This window comes from Salarias fasciatus, chromosome 12 (genome assembly GCF_902148845.1).
Source record: "Salarias fasciatus chromosome 12, fSalaFa1.1, whole genome shotgun sequence".
NCBI classification, from domain to species: domain Eukaryota; kingdom Metazoa; phylum Chordata; class Actinopteri; order Blenniiformes; family Blenniidae; genus Salarias; species Salarias fasciatus.
The window spans coordinates 17,372,188-17,395,377 of NC_043756.1; the positions used below are offsets into that span (position 1 = coordinate 17,372,188).

General features: G+C 41.5%; 3 protein-coding genes across 13 annotated transcripts; 1 reads left to right on the forward strand and 2 right to left on the reverse strand.

The window, feature by feature from the left end:
• The first annotated feature begins 793 nt into the window (after positions 1-793).
• Positions 794-3,447, forward strand: LOC115397766 (intracellular hyaluronan-binding protein 4-like). The gene is made up of 8 exons (XM_030104225.1): positions 794-1,034; positions 1,444-1,588; positions 1,663-1,803; positions 1,883-1,954; positions 2,036-2,113; positions 2,280-2,454; positions 3,024-3,212; positions 3,385-3,447. The coding sequence occupies exons 1-8, from the start codon at positions 794-796 to the stop codon at positions 3,445-3,447; spliced, it is 1,104 nt and encodes a 367-aa protein (XP_029960085.1).
• Positions 3,448-3,737: 290 nt separating this feature from the next.
• Positions 3,738-16,705, reverse strand: cdc14b (cell division cycle 14B). Of its 11 annotated transcripts, none has more exons than XM_030104271.1 (16): positions 16,362-16,470; positions 15,109-15,199; positions 14,379-14,454; positions 13,711-13,803; positions 13,507-13,583; positions 12,797-12,863; positions 12,566-12,716; positions 12,249-12,479; positions 12,024-12,162; positions 11,622-11,787; positions 11,427-11,524; positions 6,883-6,930; positions 6,665-6,787; positions 5,784-5,952; positions 4,912-4,977; positions 3,738-4,747 (listed from the first exon to the last, which is right to left on the reverse strand). In XM_030104271.1, the coding sequence occupies exons 1-15, from the start codon at positions 16,468-16,470 to the stop codon at positions 4,954-4,956; spliced, it is 1,662 nt and encodes a 553-aa protein (XP_029960131.1). In that variant the 3' UTR covers positions 3,738-4,747; positions 4,912-4,953. The 11 variants fall into 11 exon arrangements, 9 of the variants coding, with proteins under 9 accessions (XP_029960131.1, XP_029960132.1, XP_029960133.1 ...); XM_030104272.1 differs by lacking the exon at positions 16,362-16,470 and adding an exon at positions 15,368-15,922 and having other exon boundaries at positions 6,665-6,790; XM_030104273.1 differs by lacking the exon at positions 5,784-5,952 and having other exon boundaries at positions 6,665-6,790.
• Positions 16,706-18,859: 2,154 nt separating this feature from the next.
• On the reverse strand, positions 18,860-22,018 carry prxl2c (peroxiredoxin like 2C). The gene is made up of 6 exons (XM_030104282.1): positions 21,779-22,018; positions 21,441-21,509; positions 20,782-20,835; positions 20,464-20,569; positions 20,228-20,362; positions 18,860-20,124 (listed from the first exon to the last, which is right to left on the reverse strand). The coding sequence occupies exons 1-6, from the start codon at positions 21,959-21,961 to the stop codon at positions 19,994-19,996; spliced, it is 678 nt and encodes a 225-aa protein (XP_029960142.1). The 5' UTR covers positions 21,962-22,018; the 3' UTR covers positions 18,860-19,993.
• Between the last annotated feature and the right edge of the window lie 1,172 nt (positions 22,019-23,190).

The window sequence follows — 23,190 nt, forward strand, 5'->3', positions numbered from 1 at the left end:
TTATGCTTGGTTGACATATTTTAGAGCAAAGGAAAGGATTCTCATTACATTTTGTGCTTTGCTGTTGATTATAGTTAATAGTGAAGTAAGGGGAAAAAAACTCCACAAAAAATATATGTTTCTTTTCTTTTCCGGAACTTTTTCAATTATTTCAAACAGAAATTTCATGCCGATCCAAGTTCAATCACAAATCAATTTCTTTTATTTTTTTTTTTCCATTTAAAATCACATTCCCAGTCTCTATATTAAAACTGAATGAATATATTTGTATATATGCAAATACACTGTGCATACACAGATCTTCGAAAGAAAGAAAGAGAGAAAACAAATATAACAACTATGTGTTTAAACCATTACCATTATACAACAAATCGCTTGACTGCAAGATCTGTGCGTAATTGTCTAGAAATGTCTACATTTGCTGATTTTTTTTTTTTTTTTTTACCACACCCCCTTGGACCCTCCAGAGCCTGACTAAGCAGAGAATATCCCTGCAGCCCTGGACCTGGATGGATGGATGGAGCCTCCGCTGTGGGTCAGTGCGCACCGCGCGGCCTATCGGGGCGCACGAGGCGGGGCGTGGCGTCCACTATCTGCACACCTGCACACATTTAAAAGTTCCTGCAAACTGCAGCGAACGTTTGCTGGATGAGGCTCTTTTTCTCCTAGTAGCTGTCCTGGAAAACGGTGCGTCCTTCTCTTTGAGTGGGGGGATTCTTTTTATTTTTACTATATTTTTCTCCATCGCCTCTTTAACAGACGCTCTGTGCGCTCCCCTCCCCAGGCTGGAGACATGCTGCCTGACGCCTACGGGTGCGTTGTGGCGAACAGGTTCGGGGATCTTCTCGACGACGACGCGGATCCTTTCGACCTGATTACCCAGGTGGAAGCCGAAAAGGAGAAACAGAGGAAGAAGAAAAAGGAGGAGGAGGAGAAGAAGAAGAAGACCAAGCAGAAGAGACCCGGCCAGAGGGAATCCCAGAAGGACAGACGCCTCCCGAGAGGCTCCGACGCCGGTCAGGACCCGGTTCCGGGTCAGTCCGCATCCGGACCGTTCTGGCACCAGCTGCTCTTTCTAGACTGTTCAGCCCGGAGTGGCTGGTTGGTTGAGGCTTTGTCAGCTGTTGGGGATGCAGAGTCAGTGAGGCTGATGGGCTCAGTGCCCGAGAGAGCCTTTCCAAGAATCTGCCTGTTAAATAAAATATAGAGGAAAAAAAAACCCAAATTAAATGTCCCCTGCTGATAAAGTGGTTCAATTTCTGTTGTGAGATGCAAGGCCATCATAAAGCACAAATTTTAATTTTTTTTTAATATTAGGACTGTAATCCAAAGCCTTTTATTTTAGTTGCCATATTACAAATGAAGGCAGGTGTTTGAAAGATTCACTCAGCTCATAATGACTTGCAAAAGTGGGGGAAATGCTGAAATAATCTTGTTTTTCAGTGCTGAAGCCAGGGCAGGCGTACCCTGCAGCGGGGAGTCAGAGTGGACAAGGCAAGGAGCAGGGCCAGAGGGGCATGAAGAGGGCTGCCGCTGGCCAACGGAGGGCTAAACAAGAGGAGCATCCACTGGAGCCTTCCACTGATAAGTATGTATCCTTATAATTAAAGCTGACAGTTTAAATCCTCTGATGACTTGAGTTTGTGTTTCCTTGGTTTCCAGGCCCTCCTACAACCCAGACTCTTACGTGGAGGGTAGAGGGGGATCCAGAGGCAGGAGGGGGGCGAGATCTGGAGGATACTCCAGGAACTCGGACGGCTTCAATCAGAGAGGCAGGAGGGAATTTGATCGACACAATGGAACGTAAGTCATGACTGGTGCAACGTTGGGATTGAAATTGTTTATTTACTGTCAGCCATCAAATGCAAACTGACTATTTCAGTGGGATATCTCCTGAGGAAAAAAGAGGAGGCAGAGGACCGTGGAACTGGGGCGCAGCTGAAGATGATGCAGGGTGAGAAAGCCTTCACAGCTTTTGAAAAGTCTTTAAAGGTTTCAGCAACATGTTTTCGCCCCGCTAAACTTTGTTTTGAAGTGAGCTAATGGAGGTGACGCCTGATGAATCACCCAAGAATGACGAGCCTCAAACACCCACAGAGGGGAATCCAAATGGGTGAGTTAGAAATGTTAGATTATCATGAATTGTAGAAATACTGATTATAATATTGATTTGCAGAGTATTTATGAAATACAGATGCCTACTGGTTTAATGTTTTAGGAAAACATTGCCTAACCTAAAGTTTGAATGACTTTTCTTTTATTCCTACTCGTATTCCCAGCAACGCAGAAGAGGAAAATGGCGAGATTATGGTCCATGTTGCCATGGAGATGTCCCTGGATGAGTGGAAGGCCATGCAGGAGATGAAACGTCCCAAATCAGAGTTTAACATCCGCAAAGCAGAGGATAAGATTCCCTCCAAGGCCAAGGTCATTCACCAGTCGAAGAACCTGGAGGTGGGAATGAAAAGTTTCCTGACCTCCTCTGAAGCTCATGTGGAAAGGATTCTTTTTGTTCTTCATTGCATAAGCTTGTTAGCTTATGCAGTGAGGACACACAAAGTTTAAAATGTGTATCTTAAGTGAATTAAGGAAAAACAGATTCTAAAATACATCCATCATGATGTACTTCTTTAATAAATTTTAACATGAAATGTTTTACACTTTGAAACTTTTTTGAATTAGATTGAGTTCTGCATGGATGGATCAGATATTTTGATTAGTAATTTAAACTGCCATTATAACTTTAAAGTTTGCTGATTTTCTATCACTAATCACTAGAGATTTTCTATCACTAGTCTGAAAAAAAAAAATAGCTGCTGTCTCGATGTGTGTTTGCAGAAAACAAAAATGTCAGTGATCGTTCGCCATGTTGAAATCAGTCTTCCTCAGTTTAAGTTTTGTTTAGAATTCTAGTGATCTTACAAATCCAGGATGACAAAATTCATCTGAAATGTTAATACATGGATCTCATGGAAATCAAATACTTCTGGAGCCTCTGTTCATTTTGCACCGTCAATCTTCAGATCCTGAAGACTCCCATGGAGGACGGGGAGGACGAGGGGAACTACCTTCGCAAGTCTGTTAACGACATCACTTCCCTCTTGGACATCAACTTTGGGAGTCTTGGCCGCCCCAGTCGAGGGGGCCGAGGAAGAGGGGGGCGCGGCGGACAAAGCGTTCGCTGGGAGGGGCCCAAACTCGCACCGGAGAAGGTATGTCTCAAACTCTGTTGGGGGGGGGGGGGGACCAAACCCATTTATTTGTAATTTAGTCTGTAATCATTAAAGTAGTGATTTGGAAGAACTAGTTCAAGATCAGCATAATTTGTTCTGAATGTTATAAGATCAGAAAATAAAGCTGTTTTTGTGTGTGTGTTCCTGTTAGGACGAACTGGCCCCCAACCCGGACGACCCAGAGGACTTTCCGGCGCTGTCGGCAGGAAAATAACTGCAATCACGCCTGACCTTACCAAACCACTCGTGTTTCTGTTCAAGGTGGTTTTGGGTTATTGTTGCACTGAATGCACTGTTCAATAAAAGCTTTTGAGGACACTGGTTTGTGGGATCCTGAAACAAATATATTGGACTGTCGTCACTTGGGTGAAAAAGAACTAGAAGTTCTCAAACTCAAAGGGTGATATCGTAGTCAGAACTGAAAACTGCATTTCTTTACAAAAGAATCCACAGACAGATGCGCATGCGAATATTTTATTTAAAAACTCTTGCTTCTATGCGCACGTTTTTAATAGATGATGGATATAAGCTAAACAGTGTTATCAAGATCATTGCTTTCCTTTAGTTTGATTTTTTTTTTTCTATAGCCATACAAAATATTTACAAAATACAGAGTATATCAAATGTTGACATATTTACACTTTTGAAATCCAGGAGCTCAAAGCTTCACAAAAAAAATGACAAAAAGATGCAGCAAGTATGAAAAATGAAGTTACAAATGTGCACAGTATTGTATCTCGTGAGAACATTCTTATACAAACACACAGAATCCAAATACTTCTTGCACTACAAGACCAGAAGCCACTTTCCCCTGAACGCCTGGCTTCTTGGATCTACAGATGCCCGATGCTGTGACTCCTCTAGGGCTGGAAGATATACTGAAAGTTACCATATATCCATATTTTCATAAAATTCAATATTGAATACAATATTGTTTACATCAATGTGGCTTTTGCATTAAAATTCCACTCCATTTCTCTGGAGGATTCACGTTAATTTTGTGCAGCTGGTGGTTAATAAGTGCTTATGTTTCAGTGTATTAGTGATTTTCATCCTGAATTGTATTTGTGGTAAAACTTTGAGGGGAAAAAAATGTTTATATAATTTTGAGGGAAAAAAAAAAGAATTTTGGGCTGTATCGCCCAGCCCTAATCTGCACAGTGCCTATTCAGGAGGTAATCTATTGGATTCACATTCACATACCAGTCGATGGTTGTGGTTTGCTACTGCATGCTTGATTAAGTAGGAATAACCAGGAAATGAATGAAACTGTGTTTCATGATACTTAAAAAAAAAAAAAGCAGTTGGCCTTTGGATAAAATTACTCAGGACTAAATCTATAAAAATACATGTCACATTATGTTGGTGTATGTTTGTTCCAAAGCTTTTGCTCGTGATTAAAAATCTATTGAGATAAGTACAGCGGTGAAGATGTTAAGACGCCCTCCAAGTTTCCAGATCCGGATCCACAGGCTCATCGAAGTAGAGGAGCTCTAGCTTTGGGTATGGAGTGACTAAAACAAAAACAAAACAAAGTAAACATGGATTCTGTGAATAGATCCAATAATGCATCACTACACATCTGTAAAAACACAGCATGACAAATCCAAAAGTCACATTTGATGTGATTATAAATTAAAGTGAATGTATGACGGAAAAGTGAAAAGGAGATAGATACCATAGCCTGGAAAATCTAATTGATTTCAAAGAGCTGCGAGCTTTACGTCCTCTGGAGACGGTACGTCTGTTTGCATGTAAGGAAGATAACAAGGAGAGGAAAGAAAGTGTAAACGTTACAGATTTGCACCAGCAGAGGATGTGGCTGCAGCTACAGAGGCGAAGGGCAGATCACACAGTGAGCAGCAGAGTCCAAAGAAGCTATAGCCAGTCATTCTCTGAAACTTACTCTTCAGAGAGAAACATGCGAGAAGAGACACTGAGAGAAGCAGCAGGGAGGCTGAGGCGGGCGATTCGGCTTCCTGACAGCTGTGTATTAAGTCATTTGTTTTCTGTTAGTGGTAGACAGAATAAGGTGTTCAGGCTACGTGTAATGTTAGTATCAAATCTGAGTTCAGAATAAAGGCTGGCTTGCACCATTATCACTGTATATAAAATCGATTAGGCTTAACAATAAAGATATAAGCTTGTCTGATTTGACAAGAACATTAATTATATTAATATCCATCATTTATGGAGGTAAAATATCTGCAGACAAACCAGTTTTTTTAATGGTGCAGCCCAGCCTAAGTATGTGAGATGTCAGTCTGGATCAATGAGTAGAGAGAGGGAGTGTGGTGAGCCTCTGGAGTTAAAGCTAGATTTACAAAAAACACAAAGAGAAGAAATTTAACTTTGCTCCACGGATTTCATCATCACTGCTGCTTAAATCAGTGAAAAAACTGCTTTAAAAATCGACTCGTGTTTGAGCAGCAGCACAGTAGAGGTCTGCTCTTCATGATGAAAGTGGAGCTAGTTAAAATTCTGCTTCTCTTGGCGTGTAAATGCAGCCCGGGCCTCCGTGTGGCTGGGAGTGGGTCCGAGGGAGCTTGCCTGCAGATGGACCTGTGCCATGTTTAGGTTGATGAGAGTGCCTGTGTTGGATGCGACACTGGCTGAGTCTCTATGGCTGCCACATGGCTCGCAGCACATTGGGTCTCTGTCGCCAGCTGCAACATGCAAGTTGCCTAGGGACCTGACCAGTCTGGTCGAGCACAGGGAGCTGGCAGAGACAAGGGAAGCGGTTTAATATACTCCACAAGGACAGATGAGTGGCTATAGCCTCTTGGTTGCTTGTCAAGTATGTGCTGAAGCCACATCAAAACAGCATACCTACTTGTTAGTCCACAGACTGTATATAAAGAGCAATGCTATCTTACATAGATAAAGTCATTTTCAAATAGATTCAGCACGGGAGCCCTTGTATCTAAATGATGCTTAAAAAAGAAGGGAACTTTGTGTTTGATTATTTCTTTGTTGTAACAATCCTTCTTGGCAAATAAGTCTGATCAACATTTGATAGCCCGATTATTTCCCTTTTAAATGTCGCATTGTGAGGAATGTGTTTGTGGGATGAGTAGGAGGCCGTCAGGCAAAACAAGAATCAATAATGGTGAAGAAACGCTGTTTGTCATTGGCAGAGAAGTTTTTAAAAATGCTTCAAGAACTCACCCCACAAATGCATCTTCCTAAAAATGTGGCTCCATTTAAAAATTATTCTGAGTCATTCATATAGTTATGTATAGGTATGTTGTGGGAAAAAGAGCCAAATGTCTGTAGAGTGGCTGAAAAGATCTTCCACTGCTAACCTGAGGATGTGACTTTCCCAAAGAGCCACCAGAGGGGTGTTTGTCTCTTTTCAGTTCTTTGTTCTATCTGTTTATGTCTTCCTTGAGTTAAGTGGTTAAAAAAAGTTCTGAGACTCAGTCACTGACCTCCCTCCCACTCCGTTGGCCGGCAGGGAGGTTCTGGTCCTCTTCCTGCTGTCTGAGTGGTCAGACAGAGCCAGGGGGCTGACGCCGGTCTTACAGCCCTGAACGCTGGCCTGCAGGATGACCCTGCTGCAGAGAAGATGAATGCCGTTCGTTTACTGTGGCCACGGCTGATGCCAGCGCCCAGGCATGCACGCTGTCTGTACTTTGCACGGTTTTACCTCAGGGACTGTGACGACGACCTGGTGTGTATCTTATTCTCCTCTTGTCTGTGGACATAAAACAATACAGCAGTAAAGACGTGTTACTTTATACACAGGACGTCAGAGCAGAGTGGAGGCAGAAGAGGAGAGGAGTGCATGGCAAATGAGCAGGAGGAGTTATTTATTTTTTTTCAAATTTTGGCAGCTTTAAACTTGTGGATAGTATATTATTGCATTCAGCAGCCAGACAGGATTAGTGAAGCCAAGTTAAACTCCCAGGAAAGCCAAGGGTGGCACTAAGAAACTTGAAGAGGGACTTAATTAATCTTTGCTATGCGACTGATTTTAACAGATGGTCCTTCAGTCAACAGGGTAACCAGAAAAGCAGGATGTCTTAACATGACAGGATGAATGATTAGGATTATGGTACAAAGTGATTGTGTACAGAAAATGATGACAAGAACAAGGCAGGAGCCTCCGGTGTTGTAGATTCTTAAAAGCCGGCTCTGCTCAACAGCTTTAAGTAAAAACAGTATTTGCAGAAAGAATAATGTAACAAGTGGATGGTTTTGAACAGATTTCTGATTGGGATTGGGAATTGAAAAGAGACTGGGGCTCACTTACAGCATTTCTCAGTGAGAGCTCCAGAAGGAGGGGCAGGACAGGTTTTTTGGGGCCTGACGGGCGGCAGAGCTCATTGAAATCCTAACCCGTCTATACAGAAATGCAGGATGGAAGAAGGGAAGCCATACACAATCCACCACAGGGCAAGGCTACACAGGGAGGAGAGCAGCATGGCTACCAGCCATCTGAAAGGAGGACAAATCCAACAACAAGAGCAAACGGAAAAAGGGGAAAAAAAGGAAGAAGAGACAAGAGACGTCTGGGCAGGACACAAAGCCTCTGATGTTCTGCTTTTCCACCGGGACTGGATTAGATGAAACACCTTTCACAGAGCCTTGCATCCAACAGTGCCAGATAGCGTGTCTTTGTTCCTGACTTGCTGTGAAGTGCAAGCGGTCTGCCATACATTTACAATCCTGCCAATGTTGGAACACTACATCAATGAGTGAGAGTTCAGGAAGAGCTTAAACAATGAGGACAAATATGTGATTAAACCCAAAGACTTGTAGCTGCTTTTACAGTGAGGATCAATTAAATGATTTCTAATGCATGTTACTTCATATAAGAAAATATAAAGGCACCAGAAGTTTCCCGTTTAATATGTCATTGAATAAAAAGTAATAATGAAGCCTGTTAACATGTATATTGACAAAAAGAAAAAAAAATCTGTAAAAAACAAATAACCAAAAGTTATAATTTAGCTTTAATGAATCATATAAATGTGTCTTAAAATGATCAGATCCCTGAAGAATTCATGTCTGTGATCAGATTTTGTTCCACAGAGACGAAGCATTTGAAAAAGCTGGCAGAGACAGAAACCTGAAGGAGTTTTCAAAGCTCAGATGATATGCGCACACTGATCCAGTCACTAAGGCAAATGGAAAAACAACAGGCTATTGACAATGATCCCAGCCCAACAGTAATCACGTTAGACACAAAAACAGATTGAACACAAAGCCGTGTGCATGCGTGCATGTCCCAGAGATTCGTGCCTGTTGCCATGCTTGAAAAGGCAGAAAAAGTGAGGAAAAGTGTTGAGAATCATTTTTCTTACAGTCCCTGGAATTCAGCATGCAGTTCAGTGTTACATAACAAAACAGTGTGGCCAGATGGTGAACTTCAGCTGGAAATTGAGCGCCTTTGTAGCAACGTGTATACTGATAAAGCGTACGCACTAAGAGCAAGCAAATCTCCCTTCTGCTTCAACTCCCTCCTGAAAAATGATAAAAATCCATTTTCATCCCTCTTCCTACTCAGAAGCTCACACCTGATGTCTTCTAATCCTTTACATTAAAATGAGGATAAGAAGGAATTTATATCCACAACAATGCCTCACGAAGCTAATTAATGTCATAATATACACCTTAGACAAAGTTAATTCCAATACCAAGAATGGAGGGCAATTAAAAACAATACAAAAGATTTGAGCTCCTTTCCAAACAGTGACAAGTACCGGCTGTAAATGAGAGTGAGGTCCAACTCTCAAACATTTTCTGTTGAGAAACGCTGAGTCGGTAGGGCAAGCCAAGCACAGAAACAATCAATTCAACTAATCCAGATCTTGTTTAAAACCGTGATTAGTTGAACAATCGGTGCTGCTGGTAACAAGTAGAGCCATCTCAGCTGGAGAACTTAATTGAAACTTGGTGGATATCTCGGGTAGGCCTTGATATCGAAAGCAGAGCGGTTCAGTGTTTCCATGAAGGCAGATAATGAAAGGCGAGTAAATGTAATGAATCCACAAAGTGCATATCCACTTCACACCATAGTCATCCAAAGAAGGAAAGGAAAGGAAAGAAAAAACAAACAGAGCAACTTCAGATCAGCCATACTGTTAGCCAGACCATTCACTGGCATAGCAACCGTTTCTACCGGAGGATGTCAGCTAGAAAGGAAGTGACGTGCACTTACCTCCATCATACAAAACCTCACATCCTCTCTCTGTTTTTCCTCTCCCCCACTCTTTCTCTGCCTCTCTCTTGCTATTTTTTGAACTGCAGGCAACACATCGGCCACACCGTGCCCATGAGGCTGCAGCAGAACACTACCACCTGCCTGACATGGGACAACAAAAGCCAAAGCCATATGGGTACATTGGCAAAAGGCCGGGCGACCATCCTCAGCCATGCTGCCACCAACCTTACACAGCTTGTTTTGACAAGGCACAAATGATGTGGGCTACAGAGAAAACAATAGATAAAGATTGGTTGAACAAAACAGATCAAAATGAGATTTTCAGGATTCGTGAAGCGTTAGCTGTTCGGCAACAACAGGGGCTTCCACAGAGCTGGCTGGTCACGTATTATATTGTCCATCCATCCCAATTCTGCACTGGTATAAGCAAGTATCCCCTCCTGACCCTGAGATTTTCCCTGCTGCTGCTGCTTCCTCAACAGAAGCTTTAAAAAAAACCTGTTTTATTCACACACTGCAGGTGCTGGAGCCAATCCACTATGATGATGGTTCTCTGCAAAACTATCAACAGTCCTGCCAGGCCTTACTTATGGCTTTGCAACAATAACACAACATACCATACATCACTTTCTCTGACAAGTATAACAATTTGAGGTTTAGCTTGATCCCAAGCAAGGTTTTCTTTTTTTCAAAATTGCCATGCTCAGAGAGTAAACATCCATTACTCTCATTATACCTGGAGATCTCTTCAGCTCTATGTCTGAGCACTGAAATTCTTCTTGTTTTCTTTTGGAGTCAAGTGTGCAGTGTCACCCGGTTCCCAGCTACAGTCAATATTCGACCATGTGTTTACAACTCCCTGACCTGATCGCTTCAGGTCTGATGTAAGTCTGTTTGTGCACAGTACGTGCTGTAACTGCTTCCATTTAATACTGCGATTCCATAGATGTTTACCGATTTCCCACATTCATATGAATATTAATCTGTACAAGGCTCTCTAAACTGTATGGTGGTTAGTGCTCTGGCTTCACAGGGAGAGGTCCTCCCAGTTCGAGTACTGTCAAAACATGTGTTTGGGCTTAACTAGTGACCCTAAATGACCTGTAAGTGTGAAGTGTGAAAGTGAGTGTGTGTGGTCGTTTTTCTCTCTCTGTGCTTGACCTGTAATGGACTGGACCCTCTCTGTGTTTGACCTGTAATGGACTGGACCCTCTCTGGGTTGTACCCTAAAACTCTCCGAAAGAGAAGCATAGAAGATGGACAGATGGAACTTCACATATATGACCTCATGTTTTTTTAATTTTGTTTGAAATTAAAACTAGTGACAAGCCAGCTCTATATTGGCCTCTGACAAGTTTCCATTTCTCAAACAATCTCAGAGAGATGGCATCTGTAACTTCCACATCTTTAGCACCTCTGGAAATCCAGCTGTCGAGAGAACAACGTATTCTTCTGATGGCGTGCATCAAATAGCTAAACTCAAGCCCTGCAAACAACTGTCACTTATTCTCTATCCTTACATCTGTAATTACTTCATCCTTATTCTTCACTAATTCTACATGACAATGCGATGATTTATTACAGTCATTCTGCTTGTGATTTAGTTCAAAGGAGGAAAACAAATCAAGATTTTACAGTAATAGAGGGATACTGCCTGGTTCCTTAACTAAATAAATTATGATATTTAGATGAAATTGCCATGGTATGGGTAAGAGAGAGCTGCCTTCACAGATTAGCCAAGCCTTAACCTTGTTGAAGAAGGACAGCTGAGTACCATGAATCAACACTGAGAAAAAGATAGTTAATCAAATGAAATGATTGACATGATTTAAAAAAATAAATAAATCCAGCATTGTCAATTTCTGGTGTTAATGAAGTCTCTATTTTTCAAATCGTACGTTACTTATGATTTGAAAAACACTACGGTATAGGAGCATTGACTGACACACTGACAAGTAAAGGAATCACTACTTTATGCAACTACAACATGTTGGTGTGATGGAGCTGGCAGCCTGCAGACTTACGATAGTGAACCTGTCGATGATCTGGCCTGCCTCTTGCTCTTGAGAGCTCGTAGTTTATCTCCCTGCGTGAGTCCGTTTCTCTCCTCTTCATCATTATACTAAAAAACATCAAACAAGAGAGATAGTTAGCAAAATTATATCAAAATTCATACTCTGAAAAGACAACTAAAAATAGGAGCATTAGTTGGAGCTCACCAGATCCATGTCTTCTTTCTTGGACACCTTGTTCTTGTTGGTACCGTTGATGGTAATCTCATCTACTCCAGACAGGATCCGGGTTACCGCCATCTTGCCATTCTCTCTTTCGTTCAGCATCTTCTCTTGGAAAACATCTCCCTCTGCCCACAAGCTGTTCTGCTTCCTGAAGAACAGAATTTTGTGAAAACACATTACAACCCCACTTTCCCTGCCAAAGCACAATCACCTGTACTGTTATATTTTCTCAGAGAAGTTGCACTAATTCTCAGAGATTATGATGCAGATTCATCCAACAATAATTTAAATTTAACTTCAGGAGTTATTTACTTCCTCTAGAATATAACACTGAAAGCAGAAAGTATAAAAATCATTTAAATAGGAGGAGAGGAAAAGACCTACTCTTCAACAAAGTTCTGCTGAGGCCCGATGATGGACCCTGGACGGCAGATGCGTATCCATGCAATGGCTTCAGCCGCAGTCAGGCGGTAATGTTTCATCATGTAGCAGCCAATGAGTGTACCAGTCCTCCCAAGACCAGCTAAAACAAGACGGATGTGTTAGCTATGCAGTAAACAGGCTCCTCGGGACTAAACAATGTCTTCACTGCCACAGCAGAAATCCTACCTTTGCAGTGGACTGCGATGGCTCCCTCTGCATTCTCGCAGATGTTGAGGAACTTCCTGACAATGGAGTCATTGGGCGTGCTCCCATCCACAAAGAACAGGTCGTGATGCTCAAAGCCAGAGTCCGTGAAACGCCTGGCATCGTACATCTTCTTGTTGAGTCTGATAACAGTGGTGATGTTGTGTTTCCTGAAGTACGGGATGTAGGCCTCAGGGGCATGCAGAGGGTAACCTGATGTGGGAAAAGACAAAGACAGCTCATGTGAGTTTAGGTGCTGAAATAAGGTTGGACACAGTGCTGTAATGTACTGCAATTACCATTCTCGATTTTGCTCTTTGGATGAGGCCCACTGAACGCAAGGAACTTTCCTGGAATGATCCAATTTAGGTCTCCATTTTCTGCTCTCTCATAGTGCTCGTATTCTTCCACATCAAAGTTAGAGAAGTCCAGCCAGCCATACTGCAAAGCCTGGCGGATAGTTGAGAGGAAAATTGTTTTCACAGGAGCATGACTAGAAAATAAATAATCCAGTCTCTGAAATTACGTACTTTGTCTACACCACGAAGGCAGTCCAGGATGTTCAGATTGTACATGCAGGTTCCAAATGAAGCATCTCTGTGAAACATAAAATGTACTGATGATCTCTATTGAATGGGATTAATTTTTTTTCAAAGGTCAAACTAGTACCTCACCCTTCTAATTTATTCTTGAGCTTCTGCTAACCAGCATTGAAAACAAAACAAAACATTAAGGTAACCAAATCCAGTGCACAGAAATTAAGAGAAGCTTTAGCAAATATGCACTTTATTGGAAAGACTGTTTTCACATCAAATATGACAAACAAACACTGCAAAGTCATTCCAGTGACTTTGGAGATTTAAAGCAGTATTGCACAGCAGCATCCTTCAGTTGGTGCAGTCTTTAACAGACTGGTGTGTATAGTATTCAAAGAGCTCTATTCAACGTGTTAGCGCTACATTGTCATGGTTGTGTAATTACCTGAACATAGGATTTGCAGTATTTGCCTGACCTCAGCATAAATCCTTTACATCTATGACAATTCAATTTCCCAGAGCACACTGTGCTTCTACTGACGCTAAGACAAACCATCAAGTTTTACAGCCATCCATGTTCCAGGTAACTGGAACTGTTTGCTGTAGTTTACAACCCTACCACTAGAGGCCAGTAACTCTTACATACTGGTCATGTTCAATATTTACACTAATCTATCGTGCACATATTTTTTTTTTGTTGTTACCTGAAAGGAATATATGTTGAATTCTTCGACACCAGCAAACTGTAGGCTTCTTCTGGCGACATATTTAGATGCATGACCTTTGGAAAAAAACATCTGATGAGCAAGTTTTCTGTTGCATTATGCAATATCACTTCATCAATCCAGAGAACAGCTGCATTGTAGTTTATAATGTAGATATGAAGAACATGTGTGTACATAACTTACTGCATATGAGCCTATTAAGTAGGCAGCGTTGGCTTGTTTTTTCTGATCTCCACAGGTATAAAATATGATCTTCTTCCTTGAGAGTGTAATGGACTGTGCAAAGAGTTCAAGAACAGCGTGAAATGACATTCTCTGTCCTTAACTTTATGGTTTGACAGATAGTCATCAGCCAGTCATTTGCTCTGACAGAAACAACATTATCCTCATTTCAAAAGAAATCTTGGCAGACCAGCTGACAATGTGAGACTAAAATATAACTTTCCAGATGTGTTGGACAACATACTTAGTTTATTACAAAAATATTTGAAAGGTAGTGAAGCCAAGCAAAGTAAGCTTTAAATGAGACCGGACAGTTTGACAGAGGACAATTATGTACTTGAGCTGCAGAGAGGCTCGGTCATCGGTGACAAAATTTCAGCTGCCCAGATCTGTGCCCAGTGGCCTCCAAGATCACATTACATACAAACACAGCAACACTGTTGTCACAAGTTGACCAACAAGGATATGAGGGGCTCAAATTAAACAGTAGAATCGTTAACCTCTGTGCAAATAGGCTATAACAGTACCTGCTTTATCTGCCTGGTATAAATAGATATTGATCGACCTGGCTTTTTCCTTCCCAGCCCCTCTTCCAGGTCAGTACAATTAAGATCAGCGCTTCACTTTACCTTGAGCTTCTTTGTCAGCTTGCAACAGAAGCGATAAAACATGGCCAAGTTGAGGGGACCAAAGTCCGCATAGAAGCTGAGAGGGGGGAGGGAGAGAGAGGGAGAGAGAAGAAAGAGTGTGTCAGAGTGGCTATTTATGCAACCAGCCATCCTCTCTGGGGAAGTTTCATTAGATGGAATCAGCTACCTCAGACAGCCACCATAAAAACACATGGATAAAGTAAAGACTATATTTGGAAACATTTGATGTGTGAATGGGTCAATCAGAGGAGGACAGAGAGCTGCAAAGACAAGAGGTCCTTTTTGTTCCACTAGCACAGAACGCTGAAAGGTCAGTGTTGTCCTCTCCAGAGGCCCACGGCTCAGTGAAACAGCCCTGTCCTTCACTGCAGCTCTGAAATCACTACTATCACTGTGGAAATACACTTTTATTAATTCATTAAATCTACCTCATACCCAAGTGAAGCTATTTCGACAGTAAATGGGGAACTGCATAATCACTCCAGAAATGTTGATGTTGATCTTGTTATAACATCAAAGTTCATTTTTGCAAGCTCTTACATTTTTCAGTTTTATGACGGAGACGAATCAATTAAGATTGTTGCAATCACAAGTCCAAAGGTTAAGATCCTCGTCAAATTTAAAAGTACTTTGTTGCAGAAATGCAAAGGCCAGAACTGATGCAGTAAACAACAAAATACGTTCAATATGCAAAGAGCTGACGACTCACTTCTCATATGCAAGCTCTTCATCTATGCAGAAACAGTGTCTTTCCGCTGTGCTCTTGGTCTTCTGCTGGAGTATAGCGAAATAAAGTTGATCTGGAGAAAAGAGGGAGTGGGTCGGGGGGGGGGGGGGGGGGGGGGGGGGGGGGGCGAAAAAAAGACAGTTACTTCACGCTTTTGTCACGCTCACTTTCCATCTGATGAGGAAAAAACAGCTAATTTGAATCACAATTACCCCTCAGCAGCTCTCTTCTGGCAGCTTACCTTTGATGAACTCAATGCATCTGGAGGAAACATCGTCCGCGGCCGTCTTGCACACAGTTTTGAACATGTTTAGCAGAATAACTCACGAGCTGAATCCTTGACAAGGACTTGCGCATACCAAGCAAAACTCGCACGAGCAGTGTACTTTTAGGTTCGAAAAGACTAGTTTAAAGTTAGGATTTGACAGTGTTAACTTGTAATAAGCACGCTATTACGCCTGGCCTTGTTTTCAAAGAGGAAAAAGTATCCAGTAGAAGAGGGAATAAGAGTTTTTAACTCAAGTGCGCACTCTGCTAAAAATGATACCCCCGCCCTTGGGTCATTCCACGAGACACCATTGGCTGCGACAGATGCTGGAAGCTTCCCTATTGGTTGCATGAACTGTCAGTCAGACGTGGTCCCGCCCCGTTTGTTTTAAAGTTCTCAATGTAAGACACATGATAGGCCTGGGATGGTTGCCCAAGCGGTTGCTAGGACGATCCAACAGCCAATCAGGCTCGTCATCGGCTGTCAGGGGACCCGCCCACTTTCTGACTTGAGCCCACCAAGGATGAACTAGAACCAGGAAACGCCATATAACAATAAAACCTCATTTAACATTGGCTGCACCTTATATTTATGGCACTACTGCACTGAAATACACGGCTTTACCAAAAAAACATCATAATACCATCTCACATTCAAATAAAGAAGATGTCGCAGACACTGATTTTCTGCTGCGTTCTTTTTTTTTCACAAGAAAAAATACAACACAAGCGCATCTCATGCACAAACTGCGAAAGTAAGTCCAGGAAAACCCAGTGCATTAACGACAAAGGGACAGACGGTGTCGCCATATTATAGGAAAAGCTGGGTCAAAAAAGAGAAAATCCAGGATTTTAACCTGGCGTTGTTTAAATGCACTAACAGGAGTGTGCACGCCGCTCATTGCGTCCCCTCACCTCCCGACAACTACGCAGAAAGTTGACAGGGTTCATCCCGCAGCCCCCCTTACCTGTTATCTCAATGTAAATATCAGAGTTTGGCTCCGCCTCCGAGCTGTTGTGAGCCGCACAGCGCTTTTTCCTCGACTCGGCTCGCCTCCTCTCGCTCTTGCGCTTCATTTTCCCCCTTCAAGGCTGCACGGTGGACATTCCCGCTGCAGACCTCCGCCACTTCGCAGTGCGGCGGCGACCTGTCCCCGTCCTCCAGCTGCGTTAACGCTGCATGTCCCGTGCACGACGGTCCCGGATCTGCGCGTGTTGTTTGTGGTGTGTGTGTAGTGTGTGTGTCAGCCGAGGTGCAACTGCCAGCTCCAGACTGTGGTGGAGGTGGTGACGTCTCTGAACAAGGGCAGGTTTCTGCTTTCTGAATCCTGCGAGTGACGTATCAGCAGCAATGTCCAGCGCCCACCCTTCACTGTACAGCGGCGGCTGCTGTGCAGCCTATAGATAAGGTGGTGGGAGTGCAGTCCCAGCTGCTGATTCATTCCCGGCTACGAAGATTGCAGGTGGGAGTAACATAAATGCAACTGATATAAAAAAAAAAAAAAAATTCTCCAGTTAAAAAAAAGACAGTGGATGCAACAAACGCTGAGATAGAAATAAAGCAGTGCAATCAGTCAGGGGTGTTTCTAGACCCCCTGGGGGCCCTAGGCAAGAGGGACTATGGGGCCTCTCAGGCCCAGAATTATGATGAATCAAGTCTAGGACGAAGGATCAGCAAAGAAATACTTTAATTAATAACGGTGAAAATTTGGTCATAATCCGTGCCATAGTTTGGAAGTTATGTTGTTACCAGACAGACAGACAGACGGACAGAGAAAAAAACCATGACGATTACATTACCTCTGCTGGCAGACGTAAATATGTAGGTGTGTTGTTAACCACGCTGTCAAATAATGTGATTGATTATATGCACAATTTATTAATGTGTTATGAAGAAAATCATCCATCATCATTCATCGTCCATTCAGCTCTGTGAAACTCCTGTGTATGTTTTTTCTTTCTCACATTTTTCTATTATATTGTACAGATGTATCTGTCTTAACTGTAGATTTAAATTATATTCAATTTATATCTGTTATTATTATTACAGTGTACATATGTGCCTGTCTTAAAAGTATGTTTAGATTATGTTTAATTTATATCTGTTACTGGATATCTGTTATTTATTTAATTGTATCTGTCTGATGTATATGTAAATTATATTTAATTTATATATGTTATTTTATATCTGTTATTTAATTATGTCTGTCTTAAATTTATATTTAAATTATGTTTAATTATGTCGGTTCGCTTACATCTGTTATTTAATTGTATCTATCCTAAACGTATATCTGAATTATATTACAATTTTCTATGTGTGGTTGGGCTTTGTAAATTTCACATTTCACATTTCTATTCCATTTCTATTTCTTTTCTCTGTGCTGCTGGAACACTGCATTTACCCCCTGTGGGACAAATAAAGGACTTTCAATCAATTCAAATCAATCTAAATTATTCAAATGTTGCTGTGTGATAACATGAGACAAGGCACCAATCAAATTTGATTTGTAACTGTAGATAGCTTTTCTACATTTGCAAAAGAATAATAAAACATGTATGACAATAGATATCTGTACTTCCGTTTAAAAGCTGCCTTTGAATGATCAGGACTCTATGGCTGTAGCTCTGTCACGTGACTCACTTTGCACCAATATGGTTCCTTCTTTCTGTATGAAAATGTCATTTAGAATTTTCCTGACTGAGGAGTTTGCAACAATGTATCGTTTTAAATGACGTCATCATCTAATTCGACCGAGATATGCCAATGAGTCTCTATACAAGTTGGCAACAATGTGTCAGTTTTAAAGGTCCTTTGTGTTTTGCAAAACATATTAAAATGTATCATATTTAATTTAATCATTAAGCTTTTAATGTACATATTAACATTATTTCACAATATGCACTTTCATTTAAATCATTTTGACACTGTAATATATATAACACAACTCACCATTCAGTTCAATTCAGCACCAATAAGGTTCCTTCTTTCTTTGCACAAACTTCATGTCAGCTCAGGAGGACTTCGCAGGAGGAAAAACCAGGCTGAAAGCAGTGAATGACAGTTCCGTAGCAGGTGCACCAGACAAATTTACCGGTATTTTTTTTTTCCAGCTTGAGAAATACAATGTGTGGTGTGAGTGCCTGGCAAAAGACCGAAATGCGTGACTGTCAGCTCAGTGCGTGAGACTTGAGGCATGGGGTCGACTTGGCCATAGGCTGACTTAGCTTGGGGCCGACTTGACTGTATTCCGATGCAAGCCGGATAGTAGTGGGGCCCCATTAGGTAGGTTCCCGACGTGTCATTGTAAATTATCCGGAGAGTTTCAAGTTGCGTCGCTGATATGTCGGGGCCCCCTACTAGCAAATAACAGGTGAGTCCTCGGAATAGGGCCCCATGGGGGGGGGGGGGGGGGGGGGGGGGGGGTTTTCGACACACTGTCGTTGCAGCGTCAAGCGTAGCGCCTTTAATTTGTCATTGACATTGACTGATGTCAGCCGTCCCTCAGGGCCCCCTTCAGCTCGAGGCCCTTGGCAAATACCTATGTTGCCTACCCCGTAGCAACGCCTCTGCAATGCAGTGACTGGCATAAACCTTGCAGAACTTTTATGAAGATACAACACAGGACAGTAATAAACACAGCTGGAAAAGGGCAACTACTGCTACATTATATTACATAATGCCACTGCACTAAATGAGGGGGGTAGCACAAGGTTAAAAACAAACCCTCACTCTCCACCCGCAACATGAAGTTAGGCACACTCAAAAATTAACTTTTCAACCTCATTTAATAAGATACATTAATGCATAAATGTATAATGTATAACATAGTATGTTCAAAGACTTTTTTCTTTTTACAAAAACAATAAAATATATACACTTTATATACCATTTATACTTTGTTTCAAAAAAGTGGACATTGAGCAGGATTGGTAAAAACAAGATATTCATAAAAGTCATATTTTCTGATTGATTCAATATTGAAAGTTATTTCTGTGTTGGTAAAATGATTACTAAATGTGAAATGAGTATCAAAACCAGTGAAAATGTTAACAAATAATTAATGTGCTTTACCCCCCTGAAGTTACACGCCAACATTTAACCCAATGTATTGTTTTGCTGCACCTTTTGGTCTGCACCATCGACCGTATAAAAAGGGTCTGCACTTTTTTGAAAATACACTTATACTGCAGAAAGATTGTGAGCTCAATCAAGCCTCAAAGCCATGAGAAATTACTTGATAACCATATAAGACATTGTAAAAATGACAGTCAAAGACTTTTTCTCTATATATACCCACTTGACCTCTACTCCACTTAAAATTACTGAGGGCACTTGAAAAATAAAAAGCACAGACAAGCGTGATAAAAAGCACTTTCTACAACACGGATAATGTTAGTTACGGAAATTGTTATTGTCATGGATATTGTCAGTTGTCAGTCTTTGAATGCAGTGAAACTAACACCTTTTGTGATAAAATGTGTTGTCGGAGCATCAAAAGTAAATTAAACATATTCTTCAGTAGTCTCAGACAAGTGGACTTTTCTTTATATGCACTGACATATATTAACGGTCCATTGACTCTTTCTGGTTGGCAGGAAGCTAAACATGGAGGATCTTTGGTTTATCACTGAAGTCCAGGGTCTGATGAACCCCAGCAAGCTGAAGCAGCCAGTTAATAGGCATATGGTCCAGGCGGTTCATGTCAAAATGGCAAAAATGAACCTCAGAACCTGAAGAGAGGGATGTAAAATTGTTTTATTTCAAATATATTTATTCCAATTGACTGAAATAGGAAAAGAGACAACAGAGAGAGAGAGAGAGAGGACATCTTACCAGGCCCCGCAATGATAGCTCCTCCTTGCTGATGTAGATCACCCTGAAAGTCAAATGCAGGACTCGTCATGGCCCTCCATATACTTTTCAGCTGTCCCATGAACATCCCAGACTTCACATGAGGACTAGGGCAAGCTGAGAACACAAACATACACACAATGAAATATTTCTTCATTACACCTTCATGATTACATGGTTTAAGCTGCTGCAAAAAAGTTGTGTTGGTTTTATATTACCAGTCTCAGTATATCTCTCCTCTTTCTTCATCCCAAGCTTTTGGTAAATACACCTCTCTGGGTCTACGTATATTTCAAAAGGATATCCCGTCAATGCGCAGAATGGCTAGAATAGAGGCAGCAGGACATGCTTTACCTGTGTGTACTTTAAATTCATGTTCAAACTCAATATTTTTGTCACATAGTAAGTACATGTAGATGATGCTGCTGATGTTACGAAACAGATTAAAAAGCAGAAGAAAGTGAATCAAAATAAAATGTTCCCATGAATTTGTGGCTAAATATGACATAAGGCACTGTAATATGCAAATGATTTACCTCTATGTGATGATGAGCAGACTGACCAATTATCACGAGTCTAATTTGGGCTTCCTGTAATCAAATACAGAATCAATAAGGAAACATGAAACAGAATGAGCATCTTTGTGTTAATCTCTAAAAATGCTTGCTAACAATATTTCTCTGATGTTGAGGGATTTTATTATTATTATTATTATTATTGTTATTATTTGTGCTGTGATCTAAACATTGATTAATATATTAACCTATAAGAAAAACTTCCTGTCCAGTTCATACATCCTCTATTCTGTTGGATCCCAGCTGACTATGTGCAGAAGCAGGGACTAAGGGGAAAAAAACCCCACATGCACAAGGAAAACATGCAACCTTCAGAGAGTTACACACCCAATGTGAACTTGAATCAAAGGTATTCGAAATATGAGGTGAGAGTATTGTAACCACTACGCTACATGATAGTATACCTCTATAGTTGTCTGAAATGTCACATTTTCTCACAACACAGTCTATGATATGTTATGTTACATATTACCTCTGTATCTACAAATGTACACAGAATGTTTTGTCAGATTGACGTTTTTACAACTCATAAAGGGTGTAGCAAACAACTGTAGATGTAACTGGAGTTTATAGATGTCTGGTGTGCATATCAGGTGTTGTGGATCCAGGTCAGGACTTACCTCCAGTACTTCTTTGGGTATTTTACTCAAATCATCAACATACTCTTTGCAGCTGTAGCACAGGAAATTCTGCAGGGACACAGTATACACGTTGATGCTGCTTTCTAATGCATACATGTTGCTCTTATCTGACCCTGCAATGAACACCGTCCCTTTAATCTTCTGGTTTTACGAGACGAGAGTGGAAGGTTTTTCTTCCCCCCTTCAGGAAGACAGACGCTCACCTGGTGTCCGCCTGGAAGCTTTTCAATAAACACCTTTACGAGCACATCCTCCATAACTTTAACTAAAGCACAGGTCACATCAGCAAAGTTCAAGCAAACAAAGCTGTTTCCTACCCGCACGAAAATTATGACCGATTTCCTGTCTTGATATAAAGTCTTGAACGGAGCAGAGACTCCGTGTCTGTCGTGAATTAAACAGTCCTCGACCTCTTGGAGGTGGAAATCCACGGGAGGGGTCCACACGTTCCGGGTTTCTTTAGATATTTGGTGCGTTATTGGTGAAACTCCTTCAGCCATTTTCCCAAAAGAGGTTTCCGAATTCGTGGAGCTATTTTAGGAGTCGCGGTTCAGCCTGGAGGAGCTGGAAACTCACGCCCATTTCTCTCTCTCTCTCTCTCTCTCTCTCTCTCTCTCTCTCTCTCTCTCTCTCTCTCTCTCTCTCACACACACACACACACCTTTTACTCAGGCACACTACATACACACATGAGTAAAGTAAACGTAATCTAATGCATTACATTATATTACATTACATTATAATTGACTTGATGAATGGATGGTCCCTTTATGTGCGTTTTTGTGGTCAGAGGGGGAAATGGCTATTTTTAAAAATTCTAATTTAGTGACAACTCAGTAGAATAGAGGAATGTTGATATGCTCCCCAGTTCAGCTCAGAAATGCACCTTAAACAGACATAATTTATCAAACTTGAACAGATTTAATGCCTTTAACAATTCATTAAAATGTCCAGCAACTAAAATGTGACCTGTACTCTGGGAAGTTTTTAGAACAAAACTTTTACTTGTAATTTGATACAATTCAAGCACTGCAACTGTAGTTGTATTTGAGTGTAGGCGTCCACTCTTTTTTACACCTGTTTGTCAGTGCAGATACACTACACAATTCCATCCATTCATCTGTGTTGTTCTCTGCAGGGTCATGGGGTGTGGAAGGTAATCACAGCTTACTATGAGTGAAGGCAAAGAAAATCCTGCAGGTCACCAGTTCATCACAGGGTGAAGGCAGACACACTCAGATGCATGATTAAAAGCTCCAACTGGTATTTGAACCCGCTGCTCCACCATGCAACCCTAAATACAAGCAGAGTTCTTTATTTCAATAAATGTTGTGAAGAATACTAATTATCATTGGTATGATGTTTTTTCTTTGCTTTGGATCTCAAGTCTGTTGCACACAAATTAAATCAGTGTGTCCAACCCTGTTATGGCAGTGACTGTGCCCTGGCCTACATACTTCAGGTCTCTCTCCACCACGATGACGGGCTCTTTATTGGGCTTTCTTGCAAACTTGATGACATCCTTATATCATCCCCTGTAGCGGAGCCAGAGTGGGGTAAAGGGGACGGCGGCGGCGGTCGCCCCAGGGCCCATAAGGTCATAGGGCCCCGTTTCATGTGATGTGTTCACATTTACTCGTAAATAGATTATTAAAATAAAATGTGCAGTGTGTGCGAGAAGGTATACGCATATGATTGTGGGCTCCAGTTTGCCAATTCTTACATTACG